The sequence below is a fragment of the Crocodylus porosus genome, unplaced genomic scaffold (assembly GCF_001723895.1).
Source record: "Crocodylus porosus isolate Cpor-Errol unplaced genomic scaffold, CroPor_comp1, whole genome shotgun sequence".
Classification (NCBI taxonomy): domain Eukaryota; kingdom Metazoa; phylum Chordata; order Crocodylia; family Crocodylidae; genus Crocodylus; species Crocodylus porosus.
Window position 1 is genome coordinate 16,352,685 of NW_017728924.1, and position 13,234 is coordinate 16,365,918.

At 44.9% G+C, this 13,234-nt stretch overlaps 1 protein-coding gene across 4 annotated transcripts in view; it reads right to left on the bottom strand.

Annotated features, from left to right (window-relative positions):
* TMEM164 (transmembrane protein 164) overlaps positions 1-13,228 on the bottom strand; it is a 111,875-nt gene extending 98,647 nt beyond the window's left edge. For all 4 annotated transcript variants that reach the window (XR_002102128.1, XR_002102127.1, XR_002102129.1 and 1 more), the window contains exon 1: positions 12,831-13,228. Coding sequence is in view for 1 of the 4 variants with exons in the window: in XM_019540411.1 (XP_019395956.1) it covers positions 12,831-13,217 (387 nt within the window). In the remaining 3 variants the exon portion in view is untranslated. The remainder of the gene's footprint in view (positions 1-12,830) is intronic.
* Between the last annotated feature and the right edge of the window lie 6 nt (positions 13,229-13,234).

Sequence of the window (13,234 nt, forward strand, 5' to 3'; positions counted from 1 at the left end):
CTTCCAAGAGAAGTGGTGGAGGCTCCTACCCTGGGGGTTTTTAAGGGGAGGTTAGATGAACATCTTGCTGGGGTCCTTTGACCCCAGTACTCTTTCCTGCCATGGCAGGGGGTTGGACTCGATGATCTGCTCAGGTCCCTTCAGACCCTAGAAACTATGAAACTATCTAATTTGCTTTTTAATATTACCATTCAGTATCTCCTGCACTCCTACCTTTCCACTCTAGATGGGTTTTTTCCTGTGCACTAACATACACTTGTCTACAAGAAATCTAAGTTTCTTATTTATTGCCTAAATCTCTTGTCCAACAAGACCTAGTGCAGATTCTTAACCTTTTTAGACTAGAGGCATCCCTCAGAATGTGTCAGCCCTTAGCTTTCATTCTCTCTTTTTTCTTTTTTTTTTGGAATACAGAAAAAACTCAGAAAAACCACAACGGGTTAGAGTGGTTTTGACACAAAGGAGTCCGATTTGAAATCTCTGGGTATATCTTATGAATCATGTATGTGGTTCCATGCCTAACAGCTAATTTTGTGTGGCACCCTTAAAAGGATCTCAAGTCATCCCTGAGTTAGAAAAAGAAGAATGTGTTCAGGGTTTCTAGTGAACCACAGAGAAAATTGGTTCCGAGTAAAAGAAAGAAGGAAGGAAAGAAAGAAGAAAGTCTGGTAAGACAAGGCAAAGCAAGAGAGAGAAGCATGTCAAGATTATAAAATTATCAACAACAACAACAAAAATTACTCTTGGCAAGCTATGCTTCTTTGAACAAGATCTGAAAAATTTTTGTGTAGCTATAAATATTCGGGTGTAATGCACTCTAAACTAGTTGTTCCCAACTTTTTTTACACTGTGGACAGAACGGGGTGCACGGAACCGGCTGCTTCCCTCCCAGGGCTGTCCTGCTGCCCAGCTTTAATCCCGCATATGACTGCTGGTGGAGGAAGCTGCTTGCCCAGGAAGACAGTTGGGGGTCCAAGCAGGGGGCTTATACCACGACCTGGTAGCCAGTCCTTGACAGCCCAGTACTGGGCCATGGCCCGGTGGTTGGGAACCTCTGCTCTAAACCATATGAAAAAACAAAGCTATGAAAATTGCTTCTACAAGTGTTGAAATTGTCATTTTCTCTTCATCTTATTTCCCAGAAGTGTGCGATACTGTTGCCATATGTAGAGAGGGGCTCTCTCTCTACATAAAGTACTCTGAGGGCTCTTCCCTGTCTCCTACCCTGCATTTAAGGAATATTCTGAGATCTATTCGGCACTATTGGTGACTGGCTGAAGTACACCGTCTCTGAATCCGAGTAAACTGTTTATGTAGGAAGCCTTTATTCGCACCTTTCATTTTGATACACAGTATTTATAGATGTTAAGATTTTTTTAAAGCATGGTACATTCCCCCAAACATATGCCACAGCTGCAGATTAACCGTTTCCCACTATGAAAGGGAAGCAGAAGTATGACAGAATACCAGCTCTAGGGGTCATTAAAATGTTACCTCCCAGCACCCCACAGTTGCTATTCCAGTTAATGGAACAATGAACTGAACTATTTGGTAGCAGTCAATGGCATGCCAGAGGGATAATTGCTAAGTAATGCTAGGCTGCCTCTTTCTCCTTCAAGAATTAAGCTGTAAAGCAAGAAAACAAGGCAAAAGTTAGTGCCTTGTCCTTTGTGACATGTCTAAACTGGCTTATCCTGCTCATGAAGCCAGTGTGCTTTAAACACAGCTTAACATGAAAAAATGAAAACATCAGCATCCTGATCAAAACGAGCTTTAAATCTGCAGCACTCAGCCAGTCAACTACAGAACTGCACCAAGCCTCAAATAATTTTTAAAAAACACAGGTTGCTGCAAAGCAAAATATCAGTGCTCTTCCACTGGAAAAAATATATCTGAAGAACAACCTCCACCTCCAAAAGTTATTTTTGGCTCAGCCCCAAGGCCTTTGTTGTTTTAGGTGAACTATTATCCAGAGAATATAAAAAGAGAAAGCGCCTGCATGAAGAGACCTTTACAAATTGCTATGATTGATTTCCCCTTGGAGTGATCTCAGCTGTTCAATAGATTTAATCTTTCTTTTTTTCCTCCAAATAGTCTGTCCTACTGTTTGGATCCAGCAGCAGATAACACGCAAACCATTATAAGAGAAGATGGAGTTAAAGTAATATTACATGCATCTTGCCAACCTTCCCTATAGGATTTTGAGGTTACAAACTGCTGCCGCATTTTGTTATTCTATATCCATAGAATGTAGGAACACGTGGCTTACATCACTTCTAAAAAATCCTGCCCAGCCTTAAAATAAAAGGAAGTGGGAGATCTTCCTTCCTAAAAAAGCTCCAGTAAGACAGATCTATTGACTATCCCCAAACTGCTTGTTGCTAACTTCAGTGTTGACAGGAATACACCCAATAAAAGCAATGGGAAAGATACGGGGCAAACTGCCTTTAGGGAAAATTAAACCAAGATTTAGCAAGCTAGCCAACTACTTCCTGTTTCAGTTTTGTTAAGATAGTGACATCTTAACAAAGGCAACTTAAAAAAGGCAGTGCGAGAATAAAGAAAGATGTATACCTTATAAGTTTTCTATTTTACCTAAAGGACAAATGCAGAGCACAATGAAGGGCTGAAAAAACAGGGCGGTCCCTTTAAATCCAGAACTTTCTGGGTACAGCCGGCCAGTCGAGTAGGGGTTAAGGATCAAGCCCTGCCAGCTGGTCAGGTGACAGGAAGGGGAAGGCCAGAACCATATAAAATGCAAGTGGAGAAGGCCACAGAGGGGGATTCCTGATAACTATGGTGCTGGTGCAGCTGTTGCCACCTCTTTGGGACGAATATGCCATGTGGCGAGACAGAAGCACAATCACATAAAGTAAGCGGGCACTTTGCCTCTCTTATTTCTTTATTATTATTTTCACTATATTGCCATAGGAGCCTATGGTTTACACTTGATGTTAATAAGGGCTGGTGGTTTGTGGCTGAGGCTGTAGGGGTAGAGGAGGCCTCATTAGCGCCAAGAGTCACTGTGATAGAGGGCTCAAGAAGCCCTACTGCCCTAGGGCCACAAGCCCAAAGTTGCTTGAAGGGGAGATAGGAGCCATGAAGCCAGGTCCTAGTACCTGGACTTAAGTGAAAGGCCGTAACTACAGAAACAGGGGCAAAGCCGAGGGGGGCTGAGGCCCCAACAGTCTAGTGCCATGGGGGTGCACAATGTAAAAGGGACAGTAGGCCTGGTGTTGTAGAGAGCATGGAACAGAGGACCTTGAGCCCAAGTGAGTTAGAGAGCTAGCACCTCAGAGTCAAGCCCCAATTAATGGGTTTTGACTGACAGGTCCAGCTAGAGAGAGAGAAGGGGGTAAGCCCACAGAGGCTGAGACCCTACCATAAAGAGAAATTTATAAAGCCACCTGCAAAGCACCGGGCATGTCAAGGGGAGGTAGGAGCATGCATGCATTTTTGCCCTTAAGGCAACAGCTCATTATCCTATGGGTGGTGAGCCTGGAGCCTGTCTGGGAACCTGTGGGTCAGCCTCCCTTTTTCTTTAGAACCAAGTAGCATCAAGTTGTGGCAGGAAAGTACAGGGGGGAGAGCTGATCCCCACAGAAGAAAAATCCAGCAAGACTTGATGGGGACAAGTACCGGCATTTAAAAAAAAAAAAAAAAAATGCAGCTGAAGATGGCCCCATCACAGAGTTCTTAAAGGCTAGAATGCTGCCCACCTGTCTGCCAAGGGAACCCAGGCATCCGGGGGCCCCGGCCCTGTGGGGGAGAGGGAACCCAGGTGTCCAGGGCCCTGGCCAGTTGGCATAATTATCAGTAAGCATTATCAGCTGCAACAGGTGGGAAAAAAAGCTGATACCCAATAATTATATTCCCTTATTGGTGCCAATCTGATAGGCAACCAATATATCGGTGCAGCTTTAATGTACAGCTGGTACAGCTCTAATTTCTACATCTCTGCCTCCTTTATCCCACTTTGTCTAGGGTGGATTGGGACTTCCTGACCTGCAGGCCTATATCCATATTCAGTTTTGCCCAGTATGCATTCATCCACAACATAAGATGACACTAGGCCTGAATATCAACTGTAGACTTCAGAATATTTCTGATAGCACAAAGTATTTCCCTCATTTTCTAAAAGAGAGAGTAGAAGCAAAACCCAACTGTAAAATTTATTGATAGCAACAGAAATCCAGTGGATACTCTTGGCATAAATTCTATCCTAATTCTAACAATAGGCTTTTGTGATGGAAGTAGAAAAGAAAAGCTCTGAAAGACAGAAATTCACTCTCCTCCAGTCATTTTAAATGACAAGTGGCAAAACCACCCTATCTATGGGAACAAAATTTGCTGAAATAGAAGCTGAAATCATAAGGGCCGTAACCTGAAAAAAATAAAAGTTAGTCCCCAATCGACAGCTTCAAATAGAAAGAGATTAATTCTGTCCATCATGCTTTAAAAGCCTCACTGATCTGAAATAATCTCTCAACATAAAATACTTCCCTTCTTTATGTGCTGTGGACAACACTACAGTTCTAACATCTTGGGGCACGTAAAAATCAAAATGTTTTTCCAACTGCCCTTAAATGCTGAGCCTACGTCACTAAAAAAATGACATAAAAAGAGCACACCCTGCCTGAGATGTACTAATCATAGCTGAGGTTACTGTTACAACTGAATCAACAACATGAAATGATGGGCTTACTGGGAAAAGAGCAGAATAAAAGCCAACTGCCAAGATCACGCTGTTGCATGTGTGAGAGGAGAATACCAAGGACAATACTACTGCCCTAACCCAGCACTCCGGATGATAAAGGGTGGACTAATTCAGGATAATTTCAGAATAAATATTGCTTACATAAAGAATTGAGAATGTTTGTTTGTTGTGGAGCTGGCAAGAAAATAAAACCAGAAGTTAATGAAGCTAGGGCTACTGCAATAGAAAGGCCCTCAGTAATATTTACATCTTCCAGATTTAAGGAAGACAACACTGTTTTGCCAGAATTATTTAATCAGTTATAAATTAACCTTAACTTTATAAGATCATCAGAAATCTTAAAGAAAAAAAAAGAGAAACAAGTGTTAGTACACCAGGAATACCCAATCTAAAGGACTGAAGTCTGCAGGTCATCTTCACTAGGGAGATTAAAAGAGATACAGGACTGACACAAAGATGGAGCGTCCATGGAGCTTCAACTGCTACCCACTGCTTGGCCAGTCTTTTTTCAACTAGCAGAAACTATTTAAAAAAGAGAGTCTGGTTTACCTGTATGAGATAAAAGAACGTAAGTTTTCGTTCTTGACCCAGGGAAAAATCTCATTCTTGACCAATTAATTTAGCAGTGGGTCTGACAGCAATTCTTGTAGTGCAAGACAGACATCTGTGGAGGCTGTGAATAAAGTACCCCTCAGACACATGAGCCAGCAAGTGATCAAAAAAAAATCCAACAGACAGGAACAAGGACAACAACATTTTATTTCCATTGTAGAATTAAGCTTTAAAGGTATGTTTTCACCTACTGAACATCAGTTGGAGAAATGATCATATTTTTCCCTAACTTCAGTGGAAGTAGGACTAAGTCCAAAATAAGCAACAAGTAGGAGAGGATCCACTTGTTCAGTGTGAAGAAGCAGGAACTGAAAGAAAACAAAATAAAAACCAGGAAGGAAAAGAAAGGAAGTGAAGTTTAAAACAATCTGAAACAAACTGATAAGTTTATTTTAAACTATACAAGCAAATATTTGTTCTAAAACCAGTGATTTTTTTTTTCAAGCTCTGCTATCTGGGAAAGACTGGCTAAAAAAAAACAACTCACAATTCTGTAAATTCTTTAGTTTTGTAAGGATCTAATAAAGATCTTTGAGACTTTGGATATCTCTCCACAACAGTCAAGGGCGTAGACACACCTGGGCTAACTAGTTCAAGTATGAATAACAGGGCAATCAAAACAATACTAGGTGTCCAACTATTTAGGTAGGTCTCTGTAATGCTATAACACACTTGCTAGACAACATAGCTATGAGTTTAAAACTAGCTTGAAATGTCTATGTGACCTGCAGCCACACCTTTAACTGCAGTGTAAAATAAATAAACAAACACAGGGGGAAAAAATCTTGAAATAAAAAAGTCTACTTTAACAAGCATGCAAATTCAGCAATACGGAGACATCTTACTTATGTTTTGTAAAGTGCTTCATGCACCAGATCAGTGGGTCTCAAGATTTCTGGACCACTGGAACACTATCATTCCTCCAAATTTCTCAGTGTCCACTAAGCACACTTCTCAGAAGGGGAGGGTGGTGGAACTGAAGGAGACAGCAATGCAATCTGCATCCTCCATTCAGACCGCAGCTGGAAAACCACAACTGCAGTTACACTAACAATCCATGGGTGAAGAAGATATCAGGTGTATCACTATGGGAATCCTGAAAGCTCTGCAAAAGCAAAAGAGTGGAGTTTCATTTCAACTGCAAATCCGAGTGATACTGCAATGTTCTCATTCTTTATTTATAAGAGGCCTTATTATTCCTCATAAACAGCTTAAGAAGAACTTGCCCTTAAGCTAGTAGAAAAAGCAGTTGGGTATTTTGTTCCCAACTGTTCAGAACACCATTAATAATAATAATAATAATAATAGTAATAAAAAAAGAACCAGTTAGAAGTTATCCATAAACTAAGGGAGCTATTAACAGCCCAGCTTTTCTAAATGCATAGCATAAAAATGCTGTTCGGAGTGGTGGCATGAAATGGACACCACACATTTCATGCAATATTGATATCCTTATCATCTAACCTCAAGAACCAGTACAAAAATCTTCCTCTGGTATATTATTTTCCTCTGTAACAGTACTCAACATAATATTTTACTTAAGACTATTTATTAAGCTTTTGCAACATTTCCACTTTTCATTTTATCAGCTATACCGCCCAATAGCTCAGACAAGTATTGACTACTTTTACCAAGAATTGCTACCATTTTACAGAAAGCCAGCATCCCATGGGGTATAACATTAAAAATGCTATGAAATCTTTGCTGATACTAATTAATTTAAGAGTTCAAGATTTTCACCCACAGTGCTGTAAGGAGCCTGGTCTTGCCCTTTGAAAGCCTGCTGTAGTATTTAGAAGTACAGGTGTTTGAATCCTTTCAGGTTGCAAGGTGCAAAGGTCTGAAACTTTGGGAAACAACTGGTCTGTGACAACCTGGATGTCTGTCATCTGCCAGGGGTTAGACTAGCTAAGGGGAGAAGGCAGGGATGGCAACTGTTTCAGCTGGAGAAACACTTTGAGTCTTGGCAAACTGTCAAGGGCCACAAGGGTAGCCCCACCCCTTGACAGGTGCCCTCGCCTCTGGTCACCATCTTGGGACCAGAAGTCCCACCCTCTAACCCCTGACTCTGCAAAATTAGACAATGCAATGCCCCAAAAGCATAAGCACTTGCTGTAGAATCCCAGAGGAAGTGAAAAAGATCTGCTGGCTGAACACAGCTGGGCAAAGATATATAAGGAAAGAATCAAGGTGCTGTTAAGGGAGAGGCACTGTGGGTTTTATAGACCAAAAAGTCAGGAAGAGGCATTCTTAAAGCAGGTAATAATATCAGATTTACCCAAATCCAAGATTAATCTGAATTTAAGATGACCCTGAATTTAAGACACCCCCCCCAATAATTAGATTCTGTATATGAAAAATGTGTTGTATATTTTCCATATACAGAATCCAACTATTGGAGGGTCATTTTAAATTTGTCACCCCACAACTGTGGCAGAGAAAGCAATGAGGCCTCCAACAGGGGGGATCAAGTGGCCTAACACCTTGGCCTCTGACACCTGTGTTGTGTCACGGTTTCATAGCTGGTAGGGTCGGAAGGGACCTGAGCAGATCATCGAGTCTGACCCCCTGCCATGGCAGGAAAGAGTACTGGGGTCAAACGATCCCAGCAAGGTGTTCATCCAGCCTCCTCTTAAAGACCACCAGGGTAGGAGCCTGCACCACTTCTCTTGGAAGTTGGTTCCAGATCCTAGCAGCACCTTGCACTTGTCAGTGTTGAATCCCATCCTATTCTCATCTGCCCATCCCTGTAACCTAAGTCTGACTGCAGCCTATTCCTCCCTTCTAGCATACCCACATCCCCCCACATCTTAGTGTCATCAGCAAATTTGAACAGGGTGCTCTTTACCCGTCATCCAAGTCACTGTGAACACTGTTGAACAGCGCAGGCCCGAGGACCGAGCCCTGGGGGACCCCACTGTCCACATCCCTCCAAGTTGAAAATGACCCCTCCAGCCAGTTGGCGACCCATTTGACTGTGTAGGTATTAACACCACACTCTCCCAGTTTCTTAATGAGAACGGAGTAAGAGACAGTGTCGAAGGCCTGCTGAAAGTCCAGGAAGACTATGTCCGCTACTAGCCCTGCATCTAAGGATTTGGTGACCTGGTCGTAGAAGGCCACCAAGTTGGTCTGACAGGACCAGCCTCTAATGAGCCTGTGTTGGTTGCCCCTAGGCATAATCTCCCCTGCTGGCCCCTCGTGGACATGTGCCAGAATAATTCTCTCAAAAAGCTTGCCCAGGACTCAGGTAAGACTAACTGGCCTACAGTTTCCCGGGTCTTCCTTCCTCCCCTTTTTGAAGATGGGAACCACATTGGCTCTCTTCCAGTCCTCTGGCACCACACCAGAGCATCATGAGCGCTCATAAAGCCATGCCTGGGGTCCTGCAATGGTAGAGAAAGCAATGACCGCAGCTAATTCCCTCAGCACTCCGGGGTGGAGATCATCTGGACCAGCTGATTTGAATACATCCAGTCCCTCCAGAAGTTCCCTAACTAGTTCCTCACTAACCCTTGGCCTAAGTGCCCTGTGGTCTAAGGGGGGCCCAGAGTGTGGTTTGCTGTTCCGGTCTCTGCTCAGGAAAATGGAGGCAAAGAAATCATTAAATAGGTTAGTTTTGTTGTCTGGTGTGACGACCAAATTTCCCAACTCGTCCTGCAAGGGCCCCACATTACCCAGGACTTTCTTTTTGCCCCCTATGTATTTAAAAAAGGACTTCTTGTTGTCCTTGATCCGGGAAGCTAGTCCCAGTTCCATCTCTGCCTTGGCCTTCCTGAATACCCCCCTGCATCCCCAAGCAACCGCAGTATAATTCTCCCTGGTGATGGCCCCTCCCTTCCATTGAGTGTGTGCCTCCCTTTACCTAGGAGACATTCCCAGATGCTTTTGGTGAGCCATGGGGGCTTTTGCACCCTCCTGCTCCCTTTGATCCGTGTTGGGATTACCTCCCTTTGGGCTTGGAGGATTGTCTCCTTAAGGAGCGACCACTCTTCTTCAGTGCTTCTCCAACTATTCTCCTTAGCTCATTGAAGTCCAGCTAGGGCTGCTGCTTTGCTGTAGGCCTTTGCCACCTTGCACGGGATGGCGAATTCCAGCAGGCGATGATCGCTGTTGCCCAGGTGGTCGAGCACCTGCAGCCCCCTCACCAGGTCATTGCCAGTAGCCAGCACCAGGTCCAACAAGGTGTCTCCCCTGGTGGGGGCTGTCCTGCCCCCACACTTGCCTTCCTGCTGCCTATCCCCTTGTGCCCATGTATTCCAGCACATGCTTCCCCAGCACCTGCCCCCACATGTCCTCTACCACTTGCCCTGCTCCATGCCTGCACCCCATGGCACCTGGTCCTCCTGCTACTTCTGCCCCCAACCCCTCCTCATCGTCCAGTTCTGGCTTCTCAGCCTGGGGCACAAAGCACATGGCTGTCCTGGCCCTAGATTAGCCCTACAGCAGCTTTTGCAGCACTGACAACTCCAGCCCTGCTCCAAATGTTGAAACTCAGATCTAAGCTTTTTTCAATGGCACCACAGCTACTGGGCCAAGCTGAGTCCAGAGCAATCATGTGTTCCACGTTCCAGGGTTGGAGCAAGGCCAGAACCCAACTACAGCCAAGAAGTGGCAGAAGTAGTGGTGGGGGAAGAGGGGCAAAGATAGCAAAAGGGCCAGTGGTGCCAGGGTTGGGGTCAGAGCTGCAGCCAAACTGGGGCCAGAGTCAGAGGTTCAGCAGTCACCTGCCCCACCCCACACATCTTGCACTCAGCTCCAATGTGAGGGGCTTTCCCCCACAACATGTTAAATGGGGTGAGGGGGGAACATTGTCTTATATTTGGGGAAATAAAGTAATTAAGATCTAAATGGGCAATAATTGTGTAAGACTTCTCTGATCTCCACGGGAAAAGCAAAAATATAAAACATCAGTAAGACCTTACGATAAGGACCAATTTGTTGCAGAAAGCTGAGGCAACAACTAGAGAGCTCAAACCAAAAGTATCAACTAGTCACAGAAGTGAAGGCTGTCAAAAATTGGAGAGGAGTGGATCATGACTGGAGAGAATTCATGATTACAAGGAAGACTACAGACAAAATTAAATTAAAAGACAGACATGAGGTATTCAGATAAAGAAAAAAAATAAATGCATAAACAGAGAATGAGGAACATCCAATGTGCTGGCCACAAGACTAACAAAAATGGGTTCTAGCAGAAACACAAGCTCAGGAGTTGGCTGTTGAGAGTTGTTACAAGAAAGTAAAAGCAATTTGGGGCTGCATTAACAGAAACATTGTTACACAGGAAATGTAACAGTACCATTCTAGCCAGCTAGACTACTGTGCCCACTTCGGGGTACCACACTTAAGAAATATGTGAAACACTGGAGCGGTTTCAGGGGATATGCAATGAAAATAATACAGGGGGTTGAAATGCAAGGCATATGAGGAAAGGCTGAAGGAAACGGGGCATGTTTAGTTTGCACAAGAGAGTGTTTAAGGGGAGACATGACAGTAGTTTTCAAATATTTCAAAGGTTCCATAAAGAAAATGGAAAAAATATTCTCCATTGCCACAGAAAGCAGAAAAAAAGCAAAGTTTATAAGAACTACTATTGAAGATTCTTTAAAGTGGCTGGATAAGTAACTACCTTTGATAGGGGCTGAATGAAAGGAGCCTCAAGGTCCATTCCAACCCTATAATTCGAGTTCTGAAAGGCCTCCTTCCACTCAAATAAATGTAAACTGCTGCTGACGTCAATGAGAGCAGGATTTCCCAGGTCACTGAAAGCAACTAGTAGAACTCTTCACTTTTGGCTTTTTGCAAGTGAGGGCTTGGTCAGTTCAAATGCAGCTACAATTTCCTCTTTCCAACCAAGCTTCATATTTTTTCCTCTCTCATTAAATGCCATTTCATTGATCATGAAAACCTAGTTCATACAGAAATTAATTAGGCAGGTATTAGCATATAAATCAAATGTTAATAAACTGCCATATGCCTGATATTTGCCGATGAGCCATCCTTTTTAATGTCACAAAGAAGGAGAAAGCTGGATGCTGAGGGAACTCCCTCAGCATTGCCAATAGGAACAGGGTTGTTTTGGGGTTTGTTTGTTTGTTTGTTATTTGTATCTTAACGCCCCCCTCAAAAAAACAAATCCCCTGTGCATTTGCAACCCTACCAGTGCAGGCTTGGTGCATGAGAACCAAGATGCCCGATTTGTTTTCATTTTCTCACTTAAATAAATTTAGGATGGAAACAAGTGCTCTGCTCCCACAAAAACAGACACACTTGACTTGATGTAGTCAAAGTGGCCCCGGTGCAATCAAGGCAACTTCTCAAAATGCCAAAAGTTATGCCCATGTCAGAACTAAAGACAAGAGTAAAATGCGCATCCTATTATTTTAATCTTTTGATCACAACCTTTTCCATTCTAGATGTTTTAATGCCTGAAGGGATTGCTGTTACATCCTCCCTGACAGAGCATCTCAGCCTCTCACCCAATTTTCCCATCCATATCCTCACAGATGACTTTCTGTAAGGACTGGCTGGCTGCTTGCTTTATATTTCAGGCTGAAAGAGGGACCCAGGACCTGGCCCACAAAACCTGATCACCTCCCAGGGCAGCTCACAATCCTTATAGGACAGAGGGACTTCCATGTGAGGAGAGTCTAAAGGGGCAAAGCCTGTTCGGTAAGTGTTCGTAAAATACTAAATGATGGAAAGAAAGCAAACAGGAATTCATTATTGACTAGTCTCACACCAGACAAGATTTCGTATTTCATAGACATCTGGGCTGGAAGGGACCTTGGAATATCATAGAGTCCAGCCCCCAAACTAGGCGTCACAACATGAAACGAGCAGGTAGTCAATTTAAAACAAACACAAAGGAAACTTTTTTCACACAGCGTGCCGTTCATTGCCACCAGAGGTGATAGAAGCTCGGAGTTAGAGGACAGGACATGTTCTTGGAGGACAAGGGGCACCAGTCACCTCTGAGCGTTGGGGCGAAGGGCACAGCTGCCAAATCACAACTTCCTAGACCTGAAGTGCTGGAGGCTGCGAGCGAGGGAGAAACAGGTCGCTCTGACCCGGTATGACACAAGAGTGACCCAAGGTCCAACTTGACAAATCATCAATGCAAGCAAGTGAAAACCCTGCTTTGAGTTGCAGGCTGAGGCAGACTAGCTCTGGGAGCTGAGCCGCCAAACAGCTTCCAGGCAATTTGCTTAGGTGCCTCTCCGTACAGCAAAGGGAACGAAGGGATGGACAGCGCAATCACAGAGGGCTTCGTTCCCCTAAAACATTACGCAATCGCACAGCCAGATTCATTTGCTTCTCTACAGGGATCAAGCCATGCCAACCCCCAAATCTGGGCTAAGACGAGCGCCAGGGATACAGATTCGATGGGTGGAAGAGTGATGCATGCGCGCCCCCCCCCCATCTGGGTACACAATCTCGTGGGGGGAGGTCGTCTTGGAGTCACATTTCCCTCCCAACCGTCCCCCCACGCCCTCACCTGCATCATGGTCACCACGTGGCAGGGGTTGAGCAGGTAGATGACGGTTCTGGTGGCGAACTTGAAGCCCACCTCCACCCCGAAGGTGAGGGCCAGGGCCGCCAGCACCAGGTTCTTGCTCAGGCTCTCGTGCGGGACCGGGGCCCGCTGCAGCAGCCGCTCCTCCTCCTCCTCCCTGCCGGGCAGGCGCCGGATCCTCCGCAGGGCCAGCAGCGCCTCCGCGACGCCCAGGCTCAGGAAGACCAGGCTCTCCAGCAGGCGCTGGCGGCCGGACAGGAAGGCGGCGCACTCGGGGCCGCCGTTGCCCTCAAAGCTGGGGTCCACGCCGCCGTACAGCCAGTCCAGCGCGGCGCCGAGGCTGTAGCGGGCCATGGCTGGGCGCCACATGAAGCAGAACCGCCGAC